Here is a 26,694-nt window from a genome sequence, read left to right as displayed (position 1 = left end):
CAATACTGAACATCAGGCATCTAAAATTGGATCATGAGAATGTATTAAGACAATTCACCTTGGAGGGAGTGTGATTACATTTATTTAGAATGAATTATTTTCTTTGGTTTCAATCAACCATTTAGAGTGCTAACCTGCTATGAAAGCATTGGTTTGAATTACGATTTCTTCTTATACTAGGGCTATCCAGGACAATACACAAGGTTATTTGGATATCTCTTTTTTCTTGCCACATTCCAATCCCAGATCTATTCTATACATTTGTATGTAACCCTAGATGTTATTCCAATGCTTTTTTCTTAATTTAACTCAACCAAAATCCCAAATGAACCAAAATTTTAAAATTTGTCATAAATCCAGGGCAGATGAAACGGACTTTAAAGATAAACTTGAGTACTGGTAATGTGATTGCATTGTGAAAGAAAAGGTGTGGAATGGATCAGAAAAGTTGATCATATAGCATGTAAGTAATGATGTGTAATGCAAGGTTCTGGAGTCATCAAAATCATCATAAATTTGGCAGAGTCTTGGTAAAGTAACAATCACTTACACAGAAATATGTATATGGGACAACACACATGGTGTCGGGGCTAGTACTACCCTGATTTCCTTATCTTTCTATGCTCATTACTCGGCCAGTATACATTTTCTTCCAAAATTGTTTGGCACGTGACATTTATTTGTAATCTTGAACATTCAGTGTAAGTTTCGTTAGATTCTGTGAGAATTCATTTTCTTTTTTTTACCAGAACTCAAGTTTATCTTTAATATGAGTAAAGTTTAGAAAAGTCAAAGAAAGTTAACAAGAGAACTAGGACTTCATTTTGTGATGACAATGTACATGTGATTATTACTCATTAGTTTAGTATACCTGAATGAAGCCACATATAAATGATTAAAGCCTTCGGTGAATGAAACACACTTGTATAGTGCAGTAGGCTTCAAAGCACATTGCTAATTAGTTTCATTAGATTGCGTATCGGTATGACTCAGTTTCCCCCATTCACACCCACTCAATAATTCAGGGTTCAAAGCTTACTACTAGAGGTATTTCAAAATGTTGCATGTTGGGGAAATAGTTGGGGGAGGGGAGATGAGGTAAAAATTATTTATATACATGTGTACATGTACACTGTATGTGTACACATGTAGCTCTATATGTTTTTATCTTGAGATCCCCTTGCTTAAGAAAAGGAAATCTTGTTATAGTTGAGTTATTTTCATTAAAGTGTTGTTTTCCACCAAATCACTCTTCTTTTCCATTTTATTTTTAGAATTTTATAAATTTAATTTTTAATTTTTTTAAATTTGAAAATAAATAAAAGTAGAGTTTGGAATCTGACAGCCTATTTGCCATTTGCCTCCAGATTTGAGTACCGTATTCAAATTTTCTTTACAAATTACATTACTGGACAGTGGTTGACTTCGCTACGTTAGTTTATAGTTGTAATGAACCAATAGGATGCAAAAATTTTAATGCTACAAAATACTGAGATCGGTTGACATTCTCAAATAGAAGGACGATACCTTTTGTAGCCAGAGTTTGGATGTTGATGGCTGATCATTTTACACATACTGGTATTAAATGTGATATTATACTTGTCTGATTGTCACCTATAGAAGGGCCAAGGTATATTGTGACTTTCGATTTTGACATGATCCAGAATTTTGTCATTGCTGTTGGTTAACCACTAACCACAGTTTTCAACCATGGCTAAATGTGGATATTGAAATAACCACAGTAATATAAGCCTTTCTAATTGGGTCATTCCACGGGTTTGGGGCCAATTTTTGTGACATACCAAAAGTGAAACCCCTATCAACTGTTACAATGTTTACTCAAATTGAGTTTTGCATAACAATCAGTAGCCGACAATATATTATAGACCCAAAGTTTATGTAATGTTATATGAATATGATGCCCATGTAGCGCTGGTAAAAAGAGAAATGTGTATACTATTAAGCAAAGGTTTTGAAAAAAAAGGCAACTGAAACTTGAAGTGCAAAGTGAAAGTACAACGAGTAGAACCAGACCTGTCTACACATCATGGAAATGCAAACAACAAATTTTCCTTAGAAATGTATAATGTTCCATCTCTCCATCAGTAATGCTAATGCAACGTCGTGGGTGCCCCTGCATGTTTAGCCCATTGAAGATAAACTTGAGTTCTGGTAAAAAAAGAAAATGAATTCTCACAGAATCAAACGAAACTTACACTGAATGCTCAAGATTAGAAATAAATGTTATTTGCCAAACAATTTTGGTAGAAAATGTATACTGGCTGAGTAATGAGCAAAGAAAGATAAGGAAATCGAGGTAAGTAGGCCCGACACTATTTGTGTAGTCCCATATATACATCTTTCTGTGTACAGTGCTTATTACCAAGATTGGGCCAAATTTATTATGATTTTGATGACTCCAGAACCTTGCAGTACACACCAATACTTACATGTACATGCTACATGATCAAGTTTTTCTGATCCATTCCACACCTTTTCTTGTACAATGCAATTGCATGACCAGAACTCAACTTTATCTTTAATGAAATGCGTCAGGGTGCATCAGACCTGAAGCCCGATGCACACTTTCTCCGCTGGGTTTGTCATTCTTCGTTGGCGTCCTACTCGGCCGTAACTTGTGGCAATCACTTTGATTCTGGTTAAACCTAATCAGTGAGTGTCATACATAATTACACGCAATTATCGGGAGACAGACTAGTGTAGAGAGTCATGGTCTATGTCTCGAGGCCATCTTGGTGGAATCCCTACCTCCCTGTGATGCATGTATTGAGACACTATAGGGTGCTGCAAAAATATGATCTGCCAAAAAGCCCGAAATGATGATCCAACTTATTGCAGCCTTTATTTTGTCAAAATATGAATTTAGAGCTTTGGTTGGGATTGGGTTTGGGAATTTTTGGTTTGGATAAAGTTTATGTCCGAGTATCGTGTTAGGTACAATATTTAAGTTTGGAATTTTGAGAAAGTATTGTAATTGCTGCCAAGTATATAAGTTGTAGAATAATCAGATTGGGTGAAGTATTTGTACTTGCCCAAGCAGTTGTTTAAACCTGCCCCATTCTTTGCATGTACAGTACATGTACATATGACATGTTTCTTCTGGTGTGCATGGAAAATGTTTTTAACCTTTTAACTTAGTTCAATTGTCTGTTGAAGATAGACCATTTTCATAATTTAATCAAATTTAATGCATACAGTGTAAGTCTTTGTGAAGTGCTACAGTGTATATTACAAATTATTTCATTCACCTGTTAAAGTTACAAATAATTGTATTTCTTTCGATAGTCAGAAAACAACTCAGAATGCAAATTGCATGTAGACATTAATTGTTGTTTAATAGGTACAGTGTAGGACAATCATTATGGCTTGTCCTACCAAACAACACAGAATGTATCCAATTGCATTCAATTTGATAACATTACGATAATGGCCTATGTTGTCTAGTAGCCCTGGCAAGTGAACGGTTGAATGAGGGCATCTACAGTACTGTACATGTATGAAGTGGATAGTTCTCCTCACCTTGGAAGCTTTGTGATAGAATTATCATGTACAAAAGATCTAGTTTCAGAATAGGCGCAGCTTTAAAGTTTATTGTGAGGTTGAACAGATTATTCAGAAAATTTATGGTAAACTACAATGTAACCATTGAGCATGGATAAGTTAAACTTTGTACACTCTACATGTATGTACATGTATATATGTGCATACATGAACAAACATGGATTCGAGATATCGACTATAAAATAGACATGTTTGTCTTGGTTTGATGCTTTGATCAGAGAGCTTTGAACAGAGTTCCTTATTTTTAAGCTTTTGTAACAAGTACCTGTATATATGTAACTTAACTGTATAGTCCAGAGTCTAGACTTGACTGTAAACAAATGTGTAAGCCTGCATGTACATGGTATACATGCATACACAGTTATGACAGACTGCCCCCCCCCCTACCCCTAACCAAATTTGTTTCCGATTTTGATTTGCCTCTCCTCTCACTATTAGTACAGTACAGTACATGTATTTGAAATCCAAATCAGAGCTACATGTAATTTTTGTAGTTCATCATTATAGCAATGGTATAATTGTGCAGGTACTCATAAAATCTGCTTTCTAACCTTAAAAGTGGTTCTATAGTAATAACGTAGTGAGATTCATGTAGGTTTTCCTAGAATCTCCCTCTCTCTTTTGAGTTTTGAAGAAACTAGAAGTGGGTGGGTGGGCATATTAGCCCTCCCACACTAACTCTATGATCACGGTTTCAGGTACAGATTGTCAATGTCATGTATGCACTTCATTTATATTCATAATGCATGGCATATTAATACTCATACAGCATTGGATCATAATGAACATTGTACACATAGAAAAATACTTTAAACATTTCGGGGGCTACATTTCAAGCTTGCTTGCATGAAAATAATTGAACTCTATGCAATTTTTTGGGGCTCTTTTATGACTTTCAGGGGCTCTTTTTGGCATTTCGGGGGCTAATTTGCCCGAGCCCCTGTGTATTGTTTTCCCTGAATTTTTGTAATGATAATGTTATATTCTATTGTTTGTTTTTAAGAGTGAGCTCATTTTTAAATTTAAGTATAACTGAAAAGTGATTTTTACAAAGAGTTAAGTCAACAACTGAGTTTCAAGCGCAATACAATACATACAAAGAATCATTTTATACACATTTGTAATACACAAGAACAGTTGGCCAACGAAAGATTTAGGCCCGAATTCACAAAGCAAGGTTTGAGCTCAGACCAAGGTTTGACCTCAAACCTCCTTTTGTTTCGCCAAACCTCCTTTTGTTATTTACAAACCTGGTTTGTAAATAACAAAGGGAGGTTTGGCGAAACAAAAGGAGGTTTGAGCTCAAACCTTGCTTTGTGAATTCGGGCCTTTAAGTTTGATAAAAATTTGAAGGTACTTTTATGAGACCACAACATACTACTTTAGGATCCCCCCCCCCCCCACTCACTCCCCAATTAAAATGATACCCAGCTGCAACAAAGTTTCCCAGCTACTAGACAACATAACAAAAGCGATCTTCATCTTGAATATTTTATTGATTGAAACTGTACAAATACCATATATGCGATTAAAGAGGAGGTTGAGTTCTGGGAAGAGGTGAAAAATAATTTGTGAGCGTCATCAATTTATTATGCAAGTGTGGAAGAACATCAGATACAAAATGTTCCCTGAAAAGCATGGCTCTTCAAATGCCTTAATATTCTAAATATGGCATGTAACATAAAAATTGGAACGGATTCTTATGCCACATCGCCCACATGTTCGTGTAGTACCATATACATTTTTTGCTTGTAACTCTACCAAGACTGGGCCAAATTTCTTATCATTTTTATGATTCCATAACCTTGCAGTACACACCAATTATGCTAGAAGATCAACCTTTTCTGATCGATTCCACAATGTTTCTTTCACAATGCAATCACATGACCATTTAACAGAGTATGAAACACAGGCTTTTGTTTGTTTTGATTGTGGTTTCACACTCACTACTTGCTCTTCCTATACAGTGGTCCATATGAAATACCTAACAATCAATAGAGTCAATGTCAATAGACCCTGTTATGTTTGTGAGAATAATAACTATAATTTCATTGCAAAATCCTGTTGTTGATGAATTAAACTGTAAGGGATTGCCCCTCCCCCACCCCCATGTAATGAAGTAATAACGAGAGGTACATGTACATGTATTGTGGCTTAGTGGTACTGGTAGAGCAGTGGTAATGTCTACAGGAGGTCCTGGAGTAAAAACAAAAAGTTGATGTACTAGTAGTACTACTACTGGTGCAATTTAATTGGGCATTGAAATTGGAAAACATATTTTTAGAAACATTACGATTGTTATTATTCTCTAAAGATAGGCAACTTAACAAAAAATACAAGGTGTACATGTAGATCAATGGATCTTTCACTAATTGGGGCCTGTCACCACGAAATGAGTCCAGTTAGTCAACATTTTTATTCCTGTTTTTAAGTATTATATGAATCTACATTAAGTAAGCTTTAAATTAAGGGGTCACACATTAAAATTGATAAATTATATCCAGAAATATGAACAAAAACCTAATTGGACTTTATAAACAATGGGATTACCCAGTTTTGAGATAATTAGGTGTAAAGTTAATGATGCGTAACATAGCCTATATTATTTGCCAAAAAATGTTAGGAGAAATTTTCGTGATCTAAGCTCTGGGGACATAAACTACAAGACATTAATAAGTCGATTTTTGGAAAAATCTTAAATGTGGTAGGTGGGTCAATTTTCAGTACATACACACTATACATCGCTATTACTACGATTGAGCCTAATGCGACACTGGACTCATTTCGTGGTGACTGGCCCCATTTCGTGGTGACTGGCCCCAATTAATATCTGTTTATTTTTTGTTCAGTTTTATTTATTTATTTATTTATTATTCATATTTATTTATCTATTCATTTTTTTTTAATTATTAAAAAATGCAAGATGCCAGCATTGCAGTTTAAGGAGGCAATATCATTATTTAATCCTTTAAAAATGATAAAAAAAGACTTTATTCATCTTGGTGTAGAAATCATTGTTCGTCCGCATTACATACCGTACTGGCATTGTACAAATCCCTATCTATCCTCCCATCAAATTGGCAATGAATAGAATGATCACAATTGAAAGGGAAGGTTGTTCTTTAAGTGGGCAGATGTACACATGGGCATGATGTCCCATGATATTTACACTGCATCCTGGACGTGCTCTTTCCTCTGAAGATGCAATTCCAAGTTTGGTTTATTGACAGTTTGTCTCTGTTGGATTTAATGTGTATGACAGGAAGAAGATTTCCTTGAATAGATATGTTTGTGGAGGTAGTCTCGGGCTATAAATGACCAAAGTTCAGATGTATTGATCTTTAAAAATAATTTGTGAGCTTTCTCATATCATGTCTGTGTCTGGAAGATCATTTCAAAAGAAATGCTCCATAAAAAAAAGATTGTCCACCAAATTCCCTCATATTTGAAATGTGGCAAGAAACAGCTAACAAGATGGACCATATACTTGAATGCCTCATGTGTGTGTGTAGTCCCATATAGTCATTTCTCTGTGTAGTGCATGTGACTTTCATCAAGACTGAGTGACTTTCTTCCTATTTTGGTAATTCCATAACCTCACGTTCTACAATGATTCATTTAATCAACTTTTCCAATTGCTTCCACTTCCAGACATTACAAGAATGTTTCTTTCGAAAAGTTAGTGCATGACAATGAATAAACTTATGCTAAACACCCTTACTGTATTTTTTATAATAAAGACCTCAAATTCAATGTTGGCTTACAATACTACAGTAGTACTTGTAGCTCCATATGTATGACCGGTATAGAAACTAAAAGTGTGCTCATATTACGATTTTAATTGATTGCATTGTCAATACGACTTTTTGCATTTATCGATGCATGACAGCACTGCACTGCACTGCATGGCAAACTGAGGCAACAATACCTATGTAACCAGGAAAGTGTTAAAAGGCGTGTGTAATCCACACCGACTAGCCTCTCTAGCTCATTCGTTGCATTGTAAATCATGGCCAAAGAGGAAACTAAGGAAGTGGACAGGTTTGAATTGGTCCTTGTGTGAGGGCTATAGATTAGTAAGAGTTCATATGCTGGTCAGACAGAGGTGTCCATGTTCAGAGGTGTCCATGTTATGGGTGAAGTCATTTTCATACACCTGCAAATATCCTGGACAAAATAAATAAAAGTTGAGGACTGGTCATGCAATTAATATTGTAAGAGGAATTGCTTGGATCATTGGGAGAAGGCTGAATTGAAGTTTACTTTGGGGTTTTAGAATGATCAAAAATTAAAAATTAAAAGAAATGGACTTAATCTTGCTGAAAAGCACATGAACTGCCGACATGATATTCTTCCAAGCTGACAGAAAAAGAATAAGAATACTGTTTTCATTAGTCTTTATCCTGCTTAGGTTGTTTCCAAAACTAGAATTTCCTCGCGCATAGCAATTCTTTCAGGTACAGATAGGTTGATTATAAAAACATAAACAAAACAGAACAGAACAATACGGGAAAGGTGATCTGTGACTCCATACACTGTATAATTTAGGTTTAGATATTTCTTGTATGGTTTTACAGTACGTGCCCTTTGAGTGTCAATGAATATTGCTTTTTTCCTCCCCCATATTTATGATTTTTCCATCCAATATTTTTGATTATTTTTTATATCTCTGGATAAATTTACATCAAGAGGATGCCTAAAACTTTTTCTTTGTAATCTTCTAATATACTGTATGTTAATATCATTGTAAACAATCTTTTTATTGCTTATTTCATTTTGATTTATTCTTTAAAAAAAAAAAAAATAATAGTTTTTTTTTTTTTTTTTTTTTTTTTTTGGGGGGGGGGGGGGGGGGTAATTCATTGGCTTTGTTGAGTACTTACAAGTGATATCAGAACATAGCATTTGGAGGAAAGAGATTTCCTTGATCTAGATCTATCAGTATAGCATGTTTACTTCATCATGATTAAGTTACCAATTAGTCTAGATTGTGTATCTTTGATGCTAAGAAACAGTTATATGATGCAACTTGACCTGGCTGGAGCCCGTAGCTTTGGAGTGGGCATGACACAGAAGGACGTGTAGATTACACAAAGATGTTAATTTCTTCTCTGGTGTAGGTGTCCTTATGCATTAATTGGGTAAAGGTGTCATTTCGCTGATGGGTGGGTTCTGTAGCCTCATGTCAAGGAAAACAATTTTTATTTTACAATACTCTAAAATAGAAATGAGTTTAAAGATAAACCAGTTATGGTCATGGGATTGCATTGTGAAAGAAACATTGTGGAATCTATCAGAAAAGGTTGATCATCTAGCATATAAGTATTGCTGTGTACTGCAAGGTTCTGGAATCATCAAAATTAGGCCTGAGTCGAAACGGGTCCCCGCCCGGGCCCCGACCGTCGAGCTGAAACCCGGTTTTTGGTTTTCGGGTTTTTCAAAATTAAATTTCACACTGATATTTTGAAATATAGAACTAAAAATATGGAATTCACAAACTTATATTTCAATATAATCAAATAAATATGCTTTAGAAATAAATGGATATTGTTTCAGTTGACGGTAGGTGTTTTTATCGCTCTAAAATTGAGGCTGCAAGAAAGGAATCACGCTTCGTGGTACCGATCGAGTGCGTTCAGAAACGAAAGTGGAAATAGATCTATGACCCACTGAAGACAGAGCAAGAACATGCCACACACAAGACTAAAATATTGATCAGACTATTGCAATTAAATCGTAATACTAAAGGCATTAATTTAATTGTCAAAATATATCCACAACATAATGGTTTATCCTTGATAGTTTGATGAAGGAAAATAAATTAAAGCTCTTGAAATAACATCGAAGTGCCTTTCGTTCGTTCTAAAAAATGCGTGTATAACGGCAAGCAGAAGTTACGAGTCAAGCTTGATATGCACGTTTACATCCCTACACCGTCATCCGACCTGATCGGAACAATAAGCATTAAACCAATAAAAACATCACGTAAGACTTTAAGGGACTCCAATTCAACAAAATTACCGTAAAATAATTATTTGCTTTGACAAATAATACTATAGATATTCATAATATCTTACAGAAATAATGATATTTCATGAGCTACGTACTCGATATCGAGTTCAGCTAGCCATCATTTTGAAATGAGACGTAGTTGTCATGCATGCAGCGCAGAATGCGGCAGCTCGCAGCTAGAGAGGGAAAAAAAAATCACGTAATAGTCACGTGAATATCACGTGATCTCAGGCCCGCGCTTTTTCCTCTCTCTTCTGCATACTGCCCTCTACAGTCTACTGCATGACAACTACGTCTCATTTCAAAATGATGGCTAGCTGAACTCGATATCGAGTACGTAGCTCATGAAATATCATTATTTCTGTAAGATATTATGAATATCTATAGTATTATTTGTCAAAGCAAATAATTATTTTACGGTAATTTTGTTGAATTGGAGTCCCTTAAAGTCTTACGTGATGTTTTTTAATTGGTTTAATGCTTATTGTTCCGATCAGGTCGGATGACGGTGTAGGGATGTAAACGTGCATATCAAGCTTGACTCGTAACTTCTGCTTGCCGTTATACACGCATTTTTAGAACGAACGAAAGGCACTTCGATGTTATTTCAAGAGCTTTAATTTATTTTCCTTCATCAAACTATCAAGGGTAAACCATTATGTTGTGGATATATTTTGACAATTAAATTAATGCCTTTAGTATTACGATTTAATTGCAATAGTCTGATCAACATTTTAGTCTTGTGTGTGGCTTTTTCTTGCTCTGTCTTCAGTGGGTCATAGAGCTATTTCCGCTTCCGTTTCTGAACGCACCCGATCGGTACCACGAAGCGTGATTCCTTTCTTGCAGCCTCAATTTTAGAGCGATAAAAACACCTACCGTCAACTGAAACGATATCCATTTATTTTTTAAAGCATCTTAATTTAATTCCATTGATTATTTTATTGTTTTGAAAGCAGTGACTGTCTTTTCCGTCGCATTATTAGAACAGCAACTTAGTCTAACTCCCGCCGCTGCATGCACACGATTTTTAGTGTCAGTGCAGTGGTGAAAATTTCGGGTACCCGGTCCCCGCCCGAAATTTTCAAGTCAAACCCGGGTTCGGCAAAACCCGTGATGACTCAGGCCTAATCAAAATGATAAGAAATTTGGCACAGTCTTGGTAAAGTTACAAGCACTGTAAACAGAAAGATGTATATGGGACTATGCGACTCGTGCGTGACACGTCCAAATAGATATAATATTTTACCAAATATATCAATTAGTAGGCAGTTTCTCAGCAAAATTTGTATCATTACGTATTAGTTGGAACATATTCTTTCACATGATTGGTAATAAGAGCTTCCATTTCATTTTTTGAGAGGGGGGCGTTTCCAAAAATGGTCTTTACCTTCACTGTGTCTTGATGTAGATGTAAAATATCCTTGCTTACTGTCAGTATATTCAACATGTAGGTCAAGCTCATCTTGGGTTCATCCATGGTATCGGACAATATTATACCAGGAAGCTGTAATGAATGGAGATCCCGTCCAAGAGGCCCCTTTGAAGTCATCCGTGGCACCGCGCGTCTTTTGTTTCCCCTACCGTAATCCCCTTAACCCCCCTCCGAAACCGTACAGCTCCCTAGTAGCACTAAGTCCTCCCTTTCCACACACAGCCCAGCCCAGCGAGCACGGCGGCTTTTGCTTTGCCGGCCCGTACTTTGGGTGAATAGTGGTGCTAACTTGACAACTTCTAGCCCTAAATCAATAAATGCGCAAACATATAACACAATTTCATTTAGTTCTTTAGGAAGATAAACCTTTGGACTACCTTCCTAGCTATGTACAAATTTCGGAAATTTTCGGAAAATGTCAATAATTAGATGAGAAAAGCATGATGATGAAAATCTTTCATTCGTTCTAACTCATGATTTCCTTGGTCGATTTCGCTGGTTAAAATGGCCATGTCTTCAGTAGAGCTATCCGAGAACGGAAAACTCATTTGATGACTAATAGAAAGTTGCATTGGTCATATGTTGTGAATTCTGCATTTTATATGTTATAGCTAAATACATCTTCCCTGAACATGACTTAATTTGTCGGTGCCACGCATGGCTTCAAAGCCCGATGCTTGCATATTTTTGCAAAAGAGTGAATAGAGAACTTAGGGAAGCAGATGGCGTTGCGTAACATTTCGTACTATTTGGAATGCCAGAGAGGGACTGTGCATTGATATGGACAGCTGTTGATGGAAATGATGGCTGGAGAGGGTTACATTTCTTTTTGTTAAGCCAGGTTAATCTTGAATAATTTTCCCTCGGTAAATTCTTTCGAGACGGTATCTCCATTCATTACAGCTTCCTGATTATACTACCAAAGTCATCCTCACTGAGAGACACAAAAAAAGAGAACAGGGGAAAAAAGTGTATGTCCATGCTGAGAGGGAAATAATTTAACTTGAAATGTGGCAAGTTTTATGTAAAAATTGGGCTAACCTAGGTAATGGATGTGCAAAGGAATATGATGGCTTTTATACATATTTTTCTGCATGACCTAACATATTCGTCATATTGTTTAGTGTGATTACTTTTTAGTGGAATGTTTGGAATATCAAATGTGAAGTCTGTTTGACAGTTGATATTGTGAATGAGGATTTTTTTTTTTTTTTTTATTTTTTTTTATTTTTTTACTTCAGAGCATGTTTTATGAAGCCATACATGTACATCCAAGCAAGGATTGTGTACATGTATCAATGGCTGAAACCTTGATCAGATAAATTTGACAACTCAAAATATTTTTGGCCATCCCTGTTTGTCTTTAGTCGCCATGGACATTAAAACAGTTTGTTGTAAGATACTATCAGTATACTATCTGTATAAGTCCCCTAGATACTATCTTAATCGAGGTCGTTAGAAAGATCCTGTTGATTTGTTATGTTCCCGTGTATTTGTTTCTATGTTGGTTTGAGGAAGTGAGAAGTACAGCACAATGTGATTTTTGGATGAGGTTCCTTTTGAAAGACAAGACATATTCAACATTGTATGTGCATACATTATTTAGCAAGGCATTTAGATAAAAATGGTAAATTCTCAGGGAAGGACAGAACATCCCACTAGAATAAGGAACTACATTTCAACCATTTGTTGAGAGCTGGAAGGGCACTAAAGGGTAAGATGGATTGAAAAAATAGGGACAAATTAAACAAACAAAAAAGTGACAGTTTCATTTAAGTTGAATGAAAAATAAGGAAGTTATGGAATTTCAAAGTTTCCCAAAATTGTATGAAACAGTGAAACATTGAAATGGTGCAAATCAGTGAGTTGATGATGTCATCCCCTCACTTATCTCTATCCGTTTTGCACATAAATTTAGCAAAATATCACTTTCCTGCTCTGAGAATGATTTAAAACATTGCTTGAATCCTCCTGGAATATGTGCAAAATCATGATTACTTTAACTTACATATGTATTGTAATGTAAAGAAAACGTTTATACAGGTGTGTCCGCCCAAAACGAAAAGAATTACGTGAACAATATAATCTAGGGTATTTATTGAATTTGAATTGCTAATGCCAAGGCCAGACTTGCCTTTTAACTCATATATTCCTGAATTTAACTCCTTTCCTACTCTCAATAGACAGCATGTTCCTGATAAAAGAGCTGTTGCAACGGTACTTTGATATAAAAAAAGCAGTGGAAAAAGAGAGAAACAAAGATATCCGGCTCAGTAACCGATATGAAGAAATAGGGCGTACAGTATATCAAGGTAGACCTACAACGTAAGTGTTCATTTACTGAATACTGTATGAGGTGAAGGAGATACATGTGTATCACATTTCAGAACATTTCCAAGAAAATTCACCTGGAAAGCTTGTTATAAAGATAATTCATTCGTGATATTTATCTACCCCCCCCCCCTATCCTGGATGATGTAGACCTATCTGATTTTGCAGCTACCCCTTGTCCTAGACATATTTACATACACATGTACTAGGCCCTTTTACACAGCCCAAAAACCATCAAAAAAATAATACTGTTTTGGGGGTTTTTACTGCGATTTGCACTAGACTGGAAAAACCCATTACGGTAAACATGTTGGTGTTTTTGCGGTAAGTAATGCACATGTGCAACTTGTCGCTGCTCTGCATGCGATTGCACAGAAGCAAGAAGAGTCACATGACCAGGAACCGTAATCATTCACCAATTAGAGCGGTCATTTTACTTAAAAAATCTGTGAAATTTCTGCCGGCGATAAAAAAACACACTCAGAGGTGGGTTTTTTCGATTTGGTTTTTTGTCATGTTTACCGGTAATTGCCTAGCAACTTCCTCAAAACAACGGAATGTGAGAAAAATCAATGATTTCTGCTTGCTGTGTAAATGCTACAGCCACTATACATAGTTTCAAAGTTCAAACAGTAGTAATACAGGCCTTTGCTGTGTATACATACTATATAATGTCTATAAAAATGATGATATGTAAATAGTTATAAGGTGCAATATTTGTCAATATTTGAGTATTTTGGTTATGTTTCTATATTCAAATGCCCAGTATTTTAGGAATTTTGAATATTTTCTGGGGGTTATGTTAGGAAGTGTACATTTCAAATTAATTTCATGAAATAAGAAATGTCATACCCTGTATTCAGATCGATATTTCAAAGAAATAATATGATGGGCAATGTACCCCCAATAATTTTGTTTAGCAATGAATCATCAGGAAAGGACTGTCTGTCTTTTTTTTCTTGGAATGTATGATGATTGTTTGTGACCTCGTGTAGACTGACTTGGAATGGCAATTTAAGCTAAATGTAAATATCTAGCATATTTTTAGTACCACAAGTAGTTCAAGAAAAAGCGCATGATCATGAACAATTTTTGTGTTAGCATGATATGATGTTGTGAGCTTTTCATGATCCAAAGTTCAAAATTCATTGTTCTGTAGATAACTCAGTTATTTTGAGACACTTCTATTTTGTGTGTGCATGTCAAACAAACTAATTTGTCTGTTTGGAGCCAAAAGGGCTCTAACTCATATGCTTTAACACAGAGTAAACACCTTTCTGTCTCTGAACAGATGATTTAAGTCTTGTAGGCCCAAATTCACAAAGGAGGTTCAAATGGTTTAAACCCTCATTTACTTAACCCATGGTTTAAAATTAGGGCAAATTAAGCGTACCTTGCCTTGCATGCGTCTGATATTGGACCTCTGACTGTGTCACGCTTATTTTGCGCTAATTTTGAATAAACCATGGGTTATGTAATTGTAAATGAAGATTTAAACTATGGGTTAAATTTAAACCTCCTTTGTGAATACGGGCCATTGGTTCCATTGTGCCAATAATAAGTGCAATATAATGTTTACCGTAAAATAAGGCGCACTCCTATTTTTCTTTTGTTGTTGTTGTTTTTTTGTTGCCGAAAACCCACGCGGGGAAGGACCTTCATTTAACATCGAGGTGCAGTTAAAAGCGCTGATTTGTGCTTGTAAACTTGTCACAAATAATAGTAACAATGTCGTTTTTAGAAGAATGTGTAAGATCATTAATGTAAATTAAAAACAATAAGAGTACCTAGGTCCTAGGATAGAACCTTGTGGTACACCATTTGTTATATAAAAAAATTGAGGAATTATTATTATAAACTTCATATTGAGATCTATTAGAAAGATTACTTTCAAACCAAGATGACAGACAAATTTTAGTGTTGTTGTAGTTTTCGAGTGGTGAGTCAACACACTGATTACTGAGCTGGGAGACATTGCCAGGAATAACGCCATAAATCAAAATTAAAATTAATTTAAAAAAAAATAAAACAAAATTTCTGTACCTGTGTATAAGGCGCACCCCCGACTTTCAATTTTTTTCGGCGGCAAAAAAGTGCACCTTATACACAAACATTTACGGTAAATATTGAGGGAAAGGGAGCTTTGATGAATGATGTAGATCAAACGAGATGGATTAAAGTATGAGACCATCCCAGAATAGAAAAGAAAAGATCAAACAGAAAATTAAAGGAAGCCTCACCCCACAAATAAGTTAAGTTATTCTGAGAAATCTATAGTATTCTTGCCCATCAATCTACAAGATTCCCCACCAAAGTGTATGAAGCAAGATATTCTTAGCATAATGAACAGTTTCTCAGCACGACATGGGCATCACCATTTTCTTGGTAACTGACGAACTATGCGAAGTCGTTTATGGATACTTTCTTCTCACTGTGTCTGGTTAATAAGAATTTCTTTCACCTGCTGTTATCTTTTGTACTACAATTGGCGGTCAAAAATTACATACATGTAAATAAGCTGTTGCTTTTCTGGAGTAAATGTTACGCATTCATGAATGAAGATTTGTCAATCGCTATCTTTATTATTGTGAGAAATATATATCTCTTGCACATTTTTTGTAAGGAACATTGTACATATTTCAGCATACCTATATTCATTCTTATGAGGTTTCCTGTAAGTGTTTTCGTAGGATACAGAATTTGGGGCTGTACGGAAGTACGGTACCTGTACATGAAAGTTTGAGATTTGTGTTTTATTAGTAATAAAGGGATTTATTTTATGTCATGACAATTTTTTTGAGGTTTTTTTTTTTATAGTTCCAAGCCAAGGTCTTAATTAAACGAGGCTTTTGTTATATTGTTGAAGACGTCATAGTGTTACATAGGGGAAATCCCCATCATACAATGTACACGTTGACTTCAGTAATCCACATTGAGTTGATAATAGATAGACTAAAGTATAAATACCCTTTGGGTAAAAATGCCCATTGATTCTTTTCTCTGTGTTGCCATTGAATTATAGATACCGAGATAAAACGGAATCCATTGCTAAGGAGTACAATTCACTGAGACTCAAGAATTGTTAGCAAACAAGGAATAGATTCACTATTTAGAATTAAGAACCCTTAGTTCTTAATAGTGAATCTATTCCTTTTGTTATATTGTTGGTAACTTATGATGGGGGTTTCCCCTTTCATGGTGGTAAATGCTTGTTTATAAAAGTCAGAGCTGTGGCCCTCTTTTACTATTAGCTTTATTTATGTGAGCTACGTGTATGAAGAAATGAATTGTTTAGTTAACCCATTGGCTACTGAGTTATCTCATTCCCATGGAGTTAATAAGTTACTTGGTTTTTGATACTCTAAAGGCAATGGGTTATTACAGTGTGTAGCTTGTTCAGACTTAAGGAAACTTGTATAAAGAAACGTCATGTATAGGATCATCATACGAAAGGAATGTACAGACTAGCTAACAACATCATAATGAAACGTTGTTTAAAAGGAACCAAATGTAGTTTTGAAGAGGTCAGTTGACATGACAGTTAGCCAATCATCAGTGCACGCTTATGATAAGCCCCGCCCAGTTGTACAATTTTCGTACAATACAAAGTTCAGACAAGAACGGTCCCCTGATTTCTCGATTGGGTTTCATTCATAATAATGCTTAAACGGGCATTTTGCTAAACGTTTCGTCATACAGTAATAATAATAATAATAATCTTTTAGTCCACTCCAAATTTTATTAAACCGAAAATGGAAATTCTTTTTACCTATTGATCGTGAGCCCGGCAGCCACTGAGCAGCGCCAGATCGACGTTGCTCTATACCCTTATTGTTGAATGCCAAACAAGGTAGCAGCAACTCCCGTCTTTTAACGTATTTTGGTATGACGCGGCCGGGGTTCAAACCCACGACCTCCCAGTTGTGAGGCGGACGCTCTACTGACTGAGCCAACACACTGTTTAGACTAGGAGAAATGAATTAATTATTGTATCAGTGATAGGTATATGATTCTTGTACAGTTAAAGGATGAATTCTGGTACATGGTTGATTGGACACAGGGTAAATGAACAAGAAAAAGAGAAATCTAATGTCCTTGGTCCCACTTGTCCATTGTCAGTGATTAGTTTAGATTTAATGATTATCGATTCAAATAGAAATGTCACGTATTCTGATTTTGTATGAAAACATCTGTACCATGCCTCATGGCTTTCAATTCCCCTTATTTTTTTCAAAATAATTGCAAAAAAAAGAAGAGGAAAGGATTGGCATATTTTTTTACCAGGCACAGGTCTTTTTTTAACACTGAATGTTTGCATACCGGTATCTACAGCTCTATGGAATTACAACTTGACAAGGAAATTGAATATTGCCAAAATGATGAGGTGTTTTTGAGGGGGTTTTGACAAAAGCCAACTTGCCAAATATACCAGTGTAATGACATCAACATGTCTTTTTTCCTGTAGGCAATCCAGGGTCCTGTCTTGAGTTGCAATTGATAGAACTTTTTATGTTACAGGGCCAGGCCTGGCCTGACTCTGTGACGTAAAAAGCTATTTTATTAATTGCATCCCCCCAGTTAATCATATCTCCTTCAAATTAATTGTATCTCCTTCAAATTAATCGTATCTCCTTCAAATTAATCGTATCTCCTTCAAGTTACTATTAATTTTTAATTATTTATTATTATTTAGATACAAAACATGGTAAGATACAATTAATTGCAACAAGATTACAGTATCGATTTTTACTATTGATTGTAAGTCAAGTTTTTATGATACAGGGCTCAGGATTAATTGCAAGTCCTTCTGTCAATTGCAAACTTAGCGATGCCCAGCTCCTATATATGTAGTACATTGTTGCAATTGATTTCAAGTTATAATTGATTAGAATCAGTTGCAACTGTTTTTAAGATGGCCCGGCTCAAGTGTGTAGTTATGTTCAAATCACAAAACAGTAAGACAAAAGTACAAAAGTACAAAACAAGTAATTATGTAATAGTTTGTTTGTTTGTTTGTTTTATTTATTCACCATGTAAAATAACTGTTTACAGATAATATAATACAGTGGGTTACATTGATATATAATACATAGTACATTGTAGGAATAATGCATAAACAAAAAATGTTTGAAGCGCAACGTCCCTAAGTAACATAGTTGATAATTATTAGGTAAAAATAGAACATGGCTTAAAATACGACATTCATTACAAAAATAAAACAAAATACAAAAATCATGCCCTTTAACGTATTTGAATAACAAGCAAAAACAAAGAAATACACATTACCTCTTCTTGACATAACTAGTACTATACAAAATGTACCTCAAAAGTTAACAATTATATTTTAAGAGAAATAATTCCTTCATTTTCTATTTAAATAACATAATGATTTTACAAGCTCGTATTAGTAGTCAGTGGCTTGAACATTTGATTGGAGGTGCCAAACCAAAGTAACAGGTTCAAGTCCTAGCACAGCATTATAAATATTATTATTGCTTATTGTTGCATCGCTACTCTCAGTTGTCTTTGTAGTTATATATGGTACATGTCCGTAATATGGCAATAGACTAGAATTCTTTCCTGTGCAGAGAATAGAGAGTTTGCACTGAGCATGTGAGTATGGAAACTCATAGGATAGTGAAAGGGCTACAGGGTGTAATGCTAAAGTGCAGGTTTTATTTCATGTGCATAAATTATTATCATTTATGTTAAATCTACCCGGTAAAAAGAAATTCCTTGACTGGTTGAGCACCTTTTTACAGTGACTCAGCTAAAGCCGGGTGCAGGACCTTCAGGGAGAATAGTATTTATACGATGAGGCTGCCCTGGGTAAAGATGACATATTATTATATTTTATTATCATTTCTTGAATTTCTCTTTCATTTTTATTATTACAGTCAACATCAGAGAAATCAAAGAGATCAGACCAGGCAAGAATTCTAAAGATTTTGAGAAGTGGCCTGAGGAACATCGCAGACATCCCAACAACATTTGCTTCGTGGTCTTCTATGGCACCGAGTTCAGGCTAAAGACACTTTCTGTAGCTGGTAAGTTTATCACATACAGTGAAATGATGGGGTGAATAGGAACATGCAGGGTGTTGAATAGGATTTGAAAATTATATCCTTGCAGAATCGTTAAATCTGTGTATTGCTGTGACTACAAAAATAAAGAGGTTCTGCATCATTGTTGGGAAGAGAAATTTAATAAAAGGAAGCCTTTTTTCAATGTTGTTACTATTCACCCTGATCCTAGTCTACTGTGTGACAGGAGAACTACTTTAAAAGTAGTCATTTTGTCCCATATTGTATTACATGTAATTTGCATTCATCTAGACTGTAAACAAACAAATAATAATAATAATACTTTGCATATTTCAAGGTGTATTACCGTAAAAGGGAAAGCCACCCTGATATTACATTGCTTTAACAGAAGCAGTGTAAATGAGAGGGACAAGTCAGTGAAAGTTTGAGCAACTTCCGCTTGAAATTAAGAAAGTTATTAAGTTCTGAAGTTGTGATTAATCAATCACAAATTAAAACCAACTTAATACCTTTAAGCATGACCGGAAAGGAGCAACCAACCAGCCTACAGGTACAGCTTTGCAAATATTGATGCTATAAGGGGAAAGACAGCCTTAACAGTAGTCATAAAATCAAAGTTTGCTAGATAGAGAATTATTGTGAACAAATGGGATTATTTTTGGCTACCTTTCCGACAGTTTATACATCTAAATCCCAGATGACAATTGTGACCTGTTGCATTATCCAAATAACCTCGACTGTATAATTCACAGTAAGAAAAAAAAGGTCAAATACATAATTGCTAGTAGTTCTGCAAGTTTCTTCTATTAAGAGCTTCGGAAAACCAACAAAGCTTTTGAAAAATGAAAAAGTATACATATTGCCCTATCACCTTTTCTATAAAGGAACCTCAAAAGTGGTTTTGAAGAAGAAAAAATGGATTTTGGGATTACTAAATATTTTTATGCTCGATTTTTTTTTCATTGCTGTTTGAAAATATCTTTATTACAGACAGATCTCACAGAATAAAATCTTTCACAAGGGCACAATTTACTTTCAAGAGGGCCAAATTATAACAGAGTTTATTGGACTCTTCCCTATCAAATGATGTTGCAAATTGAATTAAAAAAGAAAGAAAAATGTCTACATCTGTATGCATACTTTTTAAAGGACAGTCTGCTCTTTGGTATTCTCAATTTATAGTGAGAAAAATGAAATCATTTGGCACGTAGACAAGGGCTCTATATTAACAGGTGCCTCGGACAGATGGGCACCCAAAATCAAAGTCTGGAACCTTCATTTTTTTATTTTGATTTCTTTTAATTAAAAAAAAAAAATTATAACAAAATATTAAAAGATTGTTTTTATTTTTATTTTTTACATCAGGCTCCTTCATAAAGACTGTATAAAGTTCCCCTCCAGAAAAGTTAGTGGTGTAGAGCCCTGCATATATATATATATATATATGGAGTAGTCACAAACAGTTGTCATTTGCCGTACCTGTATTTGCCCTTCCTGAATAGGAAGGATAGATAAAAGACCCTATGACCCAATGCATTTTACAAGAAAGAACAGCTTCAATGATGTTTCGAATGTGTCCTGATTCCTTACAAAGGTTAAGCCTAAAGTCCTCATGTGACGGGGGGGGGGGGGGGGGGGGGGGGGCTCGCTCCGGCTCCTAGAGGGAAATATCAATCGCTTTGATAATAGAAGGGAAATAATTTGTGTTATCAATAGCCACATTTACAATGAAAAATACAGAAAAGATTGCTTTCATGCAGTCAGGCATCAGTGGGCACTTATTTCTTTGCTTAAAGCATCATTTCATGCAAGTCATCATGGCAGAAAATAGAAAGATGGAGGCCACTGACATTCTCTAGTCAGTATTGTATGGCTTTCATCAAGTGGGAAAACCACCAAACACCATCAGACTTTTAATCCACGGCCCAACATTTTTTTTGGCTGAATTGTTATTTTTCATCATGTCAATGACATTCTTTGGTTTTGTTGGAGGTTACAGTAGGCATGTCTTCACTATCTCGAGATTGCCAAATTTTCAGCTATTTGAACTATCCCGATCGCAAACTATCAAGCTATTTTGCGTCTTCATTAGACCGAAGTAGCAAATTAGCTCGGTCTAGTTTGCAAAATATCCCACTATTTCCCAACTAGCGGGATAGTTTGCGAACGTCTTCATTAGACCGAAGTACGGAGTCAAATATCCCGATCCCATCATGCACAACAACTTCTGGTTTTCTGTGTTTACTAGTTGTACTAGTGCACGCACATGCGATCTATATCGCTCAGCGCGCTAGTACAACTAGTAAACACGGAAAACCGGAAATCGTTGTGCATGATGGGATCGGGATATTTGTCTCCGTACTTCGGTCTAATGCAGACGGTCGCAAACTATCTCGCTAGTTGGTAAATAGTGGGATATTTTGCAAACTAGACCGAGATATCTTAGGATATTATCCCGACCAACTATCCAGCTAAATTGCTACTTCGGTCTAATGAAGACGCAAATTAGCTGGATAGTTTGCGATCTGGATAGTTCAAATAGCTGGATATTTGGCAATCTCGAGATAGTGAAGATGGGCCTAGTGGATGTCTGTTTATCACACTGAATTTTGAAGGAAGTCTTTATAATAAAATGTATGATTTCTTTTTACATAATGTTAAAATGAACATGAAATGAGATCTGGCAAGGGAATTTGATAGAAAGTATACATTACAGTGTATTATTATACCGGTATGTATAGATAATAATGTGACAAAGCTAACCACTTTGTATAGTAGAATATGTAAAACTTCATGGGCATCTTTGTGATTTTCAAGTAAATTTTCACCATGTTTCTTAGTTTTATTGGCATTTTACTGGTAAATATAAGTAAATACTTACTTTAAAAATAACATTTTCAGAATGACTTTGAAGCAATTTCTATCAACATTTAATTTCCTAGTTAACAATAATACCTCATGTGGGAGATGAAATAGTAGTAGAAAGCAAAGTAGCTCAGGGAAATTGACAAATGTGCCTTTTTTAAAGCAAACGAAAAAGAGAGCAATTTAAAAAAAAAGGGAATCCTGAAGAGGAAGGAAATATCAATTTTAGAGGGCATATTATCAGAAATTGTTACAGCAATATTTTTTACACCATTACCTTTAATTCTGGGCATGTGTTTTTAGTGGCTTGATTCCATATTCATGTGATTGGCATCGATTGGATTTGGTAAGAGAGCTTTGACTGTTTACCCAATATTTTGATGATCGGCTAGCTAGATTAATATCCTGCCAAATGACAGTCGGAGTGAAGCACCATGTCAAAATTGGTTACCCATTAACCAAGATTTGTTATTTTATTTGTCTGACCCTGACTGAAATGGGTAGGAAAAATATGAAGTTTGCTTGATGTAGGTGATCTAATGGTGTAGAAAAAAACAGAGAGAGAGAGAGAGAGAGAGAGAGATGGGGGAAAGGGGGGGGGGGTGGTAGTGCATTGGTAGAGGAAGTTGATGAGAGAAAGAGTGTTAGGAAGAGAGAGAAGGAAAGAGTGAAGAAAGGGGAAGAAGGATAACGAGAAGAAAGATGGGAGAGAGAAGGAAAGAGCAGGGGAGATCAATAGAAGATAGAGGGAGAGAAGGGGAAGGAAAAGAGATGGAGAGATGGTGTAGGTTGGAAATAGCGACTGAGTTACAATTTAGTCAAGAAAATGTTCCCTATAACAATATTCTACAGATCTTTTTTTTTATAGTATAAGTACAAGTTTTTACCACTGAAAATAAATTGTACTTTTCCTTTATTAACTTTACCAGTAATTGTTCTAATTTCAGTTCATTTATATAAAATCACTATCTATCCAGTCGTGTATGTCAACAAAGAATGATCTTGTTGAAACTGTTGCCGGCTGATAATGAATCTTGTGAGCTATAATGAAACATCAGATTTTTTTGTGATAAGCTTGTCAAATTTGGCATTTAGGTCAAAATTGAAATACAAGTCTCACTATAAGATGATTGTTGTGTCATTTTCTAGATTATTGACTGAATTAAAATTTGAATACAACATTTATTTATATGAGAATCCTGTCATATTTGTTAACAAATCTTTGGAGACATTAGTGATCATTTGCCCATATTTAGCGTTATTTCACCAAGTTGTATATTTTCCAACTCTGACAATGTAAACAGTTTTAAACGTGTAGTCAATGATTATAATATTGCAATATTTTGTAGACATTTAAGGGATTTTGACTGGAATCTTCGTGTGACAAATGTAAATGACATGTTTAAAGACTTTGTGGATATTTTTCTAGATATATACGACAAGTGTTTCCCTCTCAAAAAATCAAAAAATATGAACAATCGGAAGAACAAGGCTTGGTTCACAAAAGAACTAAAAAAAATGTGTAAAAAAAGACAAACTTTATACAAAAAATTTATATCACGCCGAACAGTAATTGATGAAAGAATTTACAAGTCATTCCGTAACAAATGCACAAAGGCAATACAAAAAACAAAACAACGATATTTTGAATCCAAATTTTGTACCGTTACAGGGAATTCCAAGGCTACTTGGAAAGAAATTAATACGGTTTTAAATAGAACTAAAATTAAAAAAAATATCCCTTCCAAAATTGTAAATGACAATAATGACATATCTCACCCAAGGGAAATGGCTAACGAATTTAATAAATATTTCATTTCAATAGGCCCCAATTTACAAAAGAAACTGGATGATCCCCATGATACATGTAATAAACATTTCTCCAAATATCTTTCAAATCCTTGTTCTTCTTCAATATTTTTTCAACCGATTGTTGAAAGTGAAATTATATCCATTGTTGACAAATTTAAAAATGATACTTCTTCTGGTTTCGACCACATAGATGTAAAAGTAGTTAAGAAAGTAATACCGTTTATTTGTAAACCATTGAGTCAAATTTTTAACATGTCAATGTCGACAGGTCTTGTTCCAGATAATCTCAAAGTAGCTAAAGTTATACCAGTTTTTAAATCGGGGTCAAAAGAATGTATGTCGAATTATAGACCAATTTCTGTACTTACTGTTTTCTCAAAAATAATCGAAAAATGTGTTTTCAGTAGAATTTCCAATTTTTTATCTTCCAACAACTTATTAAATAGCACTCAATATGGATTTAGAGAGGGTCTGTCAACATCATTAGCAATTACAAAATTCACTCAAGATATTACAAATTCCATTGAAATTAAAAAAACAACAGTCGGTGTATTTTTAGATATGTCAAAAGCATTTGATACAATAGACCATAATATTTTAATGCACAAATTATATCATATTGGCATACGAGGTGTTCCCCATAAATGGATTGAAAATTATCTTAGCAATAGAAAACAATATGTTACAATTAATTCTACAGACTCAAATATGCTCAATGTTGTTTGCGGGGTTCCACAGGGTTCTATCCTCGGCCCATTATTATTTCTAATTTACATAAAAGATATTCAGTGTTCATCAAATGTCCTAAGTTTTATACAGTTTGCCGACGATACAAGTATTTTTTTTACCCATAAAGATATTCCCCTTATTAATACCACGTTTAATAAAGAATTACAAAATGTATATCAGTGGTTAAAATGTAATAAGTTAGTTATAAATATGTCTAAAACTAACTATATGGTTTTTAGCAATATGAATTATAATATTGATGATATAAGAATCCATATGGACAAATCCCAACTATTACATACAAATCATACCAAATTTTTAGGTGTTCATATAGATGAATCCATGTCTTGGAAATATCATTTAGGAGATGTTTGTTCTAAAATTTCTCAAGTTGTTGGTATCCTATATCGCCTGCGCAATTTATTACCCGAAAAAATTCTTCTTACTATTTACAATACCCTTTTCCTACCCCACATATCATACTGTAATATAAATTGGGGTGGCTGTCCTAAGTCATATTCTGATAGAGTCTTTAAACTACAAAAAAAAGCCATTCGCCTGATATCAAAATCCTCGTATAACTCTCATTCTGCTCCGCTATTTCATAAGCTCAATGTATTAAGCCTATCCGATATTTGTAAGCTACAAACTGGTATGTTCATGTATAAATGTAAAAATCGCTTATTCCCTCGTTATATTACTGATCTATTTCCTATAAATGCAAGTATTCACTCTTATCAAACTCGGTCTTCTAATGATTTTCATTTCCCCAAAATACGTACATCCTATGCAAAATCTACTTTATTTTTTACCGGCCCAAAACTGTGGAGTTCTTTACCAAATGAAATAAAAAACTCAGTGTCACTCCAATCTTTCAAACGCAAACTAAAAAAACACTTGATAAATTCATACCGTAATCAACTACAACGTTAGTAGAGCTTCTTAACCCGTCCTTTCTTTCTTTATATTCAAATTTACTTTGCTTTTTTTTTTGTTTAACGCAATTATTCAATTGTTATTTAATGTATTAAGATTATATTTAATTGATCATGATGGGTGCCAACGCACTTAAGACTATTTTCCTGTCTTCCAGTTGGCTCCCTCCGCAATAATAACATGTTCTATATCATTACACTTTAATCAATCACTTATGCTCTTTATCAATGTTACTGTAAATGTTCACATTTTGTTTTGGTATTTGTTGTTGTTATTGTATATACATGTATATATCTGTTATATGTAATGTACATCTTTGTACTTTTATTATTGTGGAAAATAAATGAACTAAATGAACTAAATGAACTAAATGAACAGTGAAATTCACTCTGCTATTGAGTTTAAAAGTTGTGTAATAGGAAACTAATATTCTCATTATGTTGAAAAGTGTTCTAATTTTTTGTTATGCTTATAACGTTTTGTATTATTGCTGTTATTGTTTCAGTGAAAATGTCACTTTTTCATTTGTGATTTGTCTAGTAAGAATTTAGACGATTTTTCATGTTAAGAAGTTTTCTTATTTTCCTTTGAGAAGATCACATGTGTTTCTTTAAGGACACCTTAGAATATCTGGGACCGGTACGTGGCAAAAGTAAGTCACGGCTAAGTTCAGAGCCACATCATCAAGTCAGAGAACGGACGTGTTTGTCCACCATTTTTGATGTAACAGTTTTGTCACAAATGTCTCCGCGAGGGGTAATTTGTGTTCCACGGTTTCGAGTAGATCCTGCCAAAGATGTACGTATTAATTATCAATTGGTTCAGAGGCAATTAAGCAAATATATAATGTAGAAATGTAGAGTTAAATGAAATGTAACTAACGAGCGTGGAATGTACGCAACTTGTATGGCCAGGTTTGGCGAGAGTATTTTCGGTCAGTTAGGTTAA

General features: G+C 34.8%; 1 protein-coding gene across 4 annotated transcripts in view; it reads left to right on the top strand.

The window, feature by feature from the left end:
- The window catches only part of LOC583807 (1-phosphatidylinositol 4,5-bisphosphate phosphodiesterase gamma-1), a 90,172-nt gene that overhangs the window by 2,714 nt on the left and 60,764 nt on the right, over positions 1-26,694 (top strand). For all 4 annotated transcript variants that reach the window (XM_030975417.1, XM_030975420.1, XM_030975418.1 and 1 more), the window contains exon 3: positions 19,258-19,407. In XM_030975417.1, coding sequence (XP_030831277.1) covers positions 19,258-19,407 — 150 coding nt within the window. The remainder of the gene's footprint in view (positions 1-19,257; positions 19,408-26,694) is intronic.

Source organism: Strongylocentrotus purpuratus, unplaced genomic scaffold (assembly GCF_000002235.5).
Source record: "Strongylocentrotus purpuratus isolate Spur 01 unplaced genomic scaffold, Spur_5.0 spur5_scaffold_8, whole genome shotgun sequence".
NCBI classification, from domain to species: Eukaryota; Metazoa; Echinodermata; class Echinoidea; order Camarodonta; family Strongylocentrotidae; genus Strongylocentrotus; species Strongylocentrotus purpuratus.
Note: the sequence above shows the minus strand (reverse complement) of the source record. Positions and strands in the feature narration are given on the sequence as shown.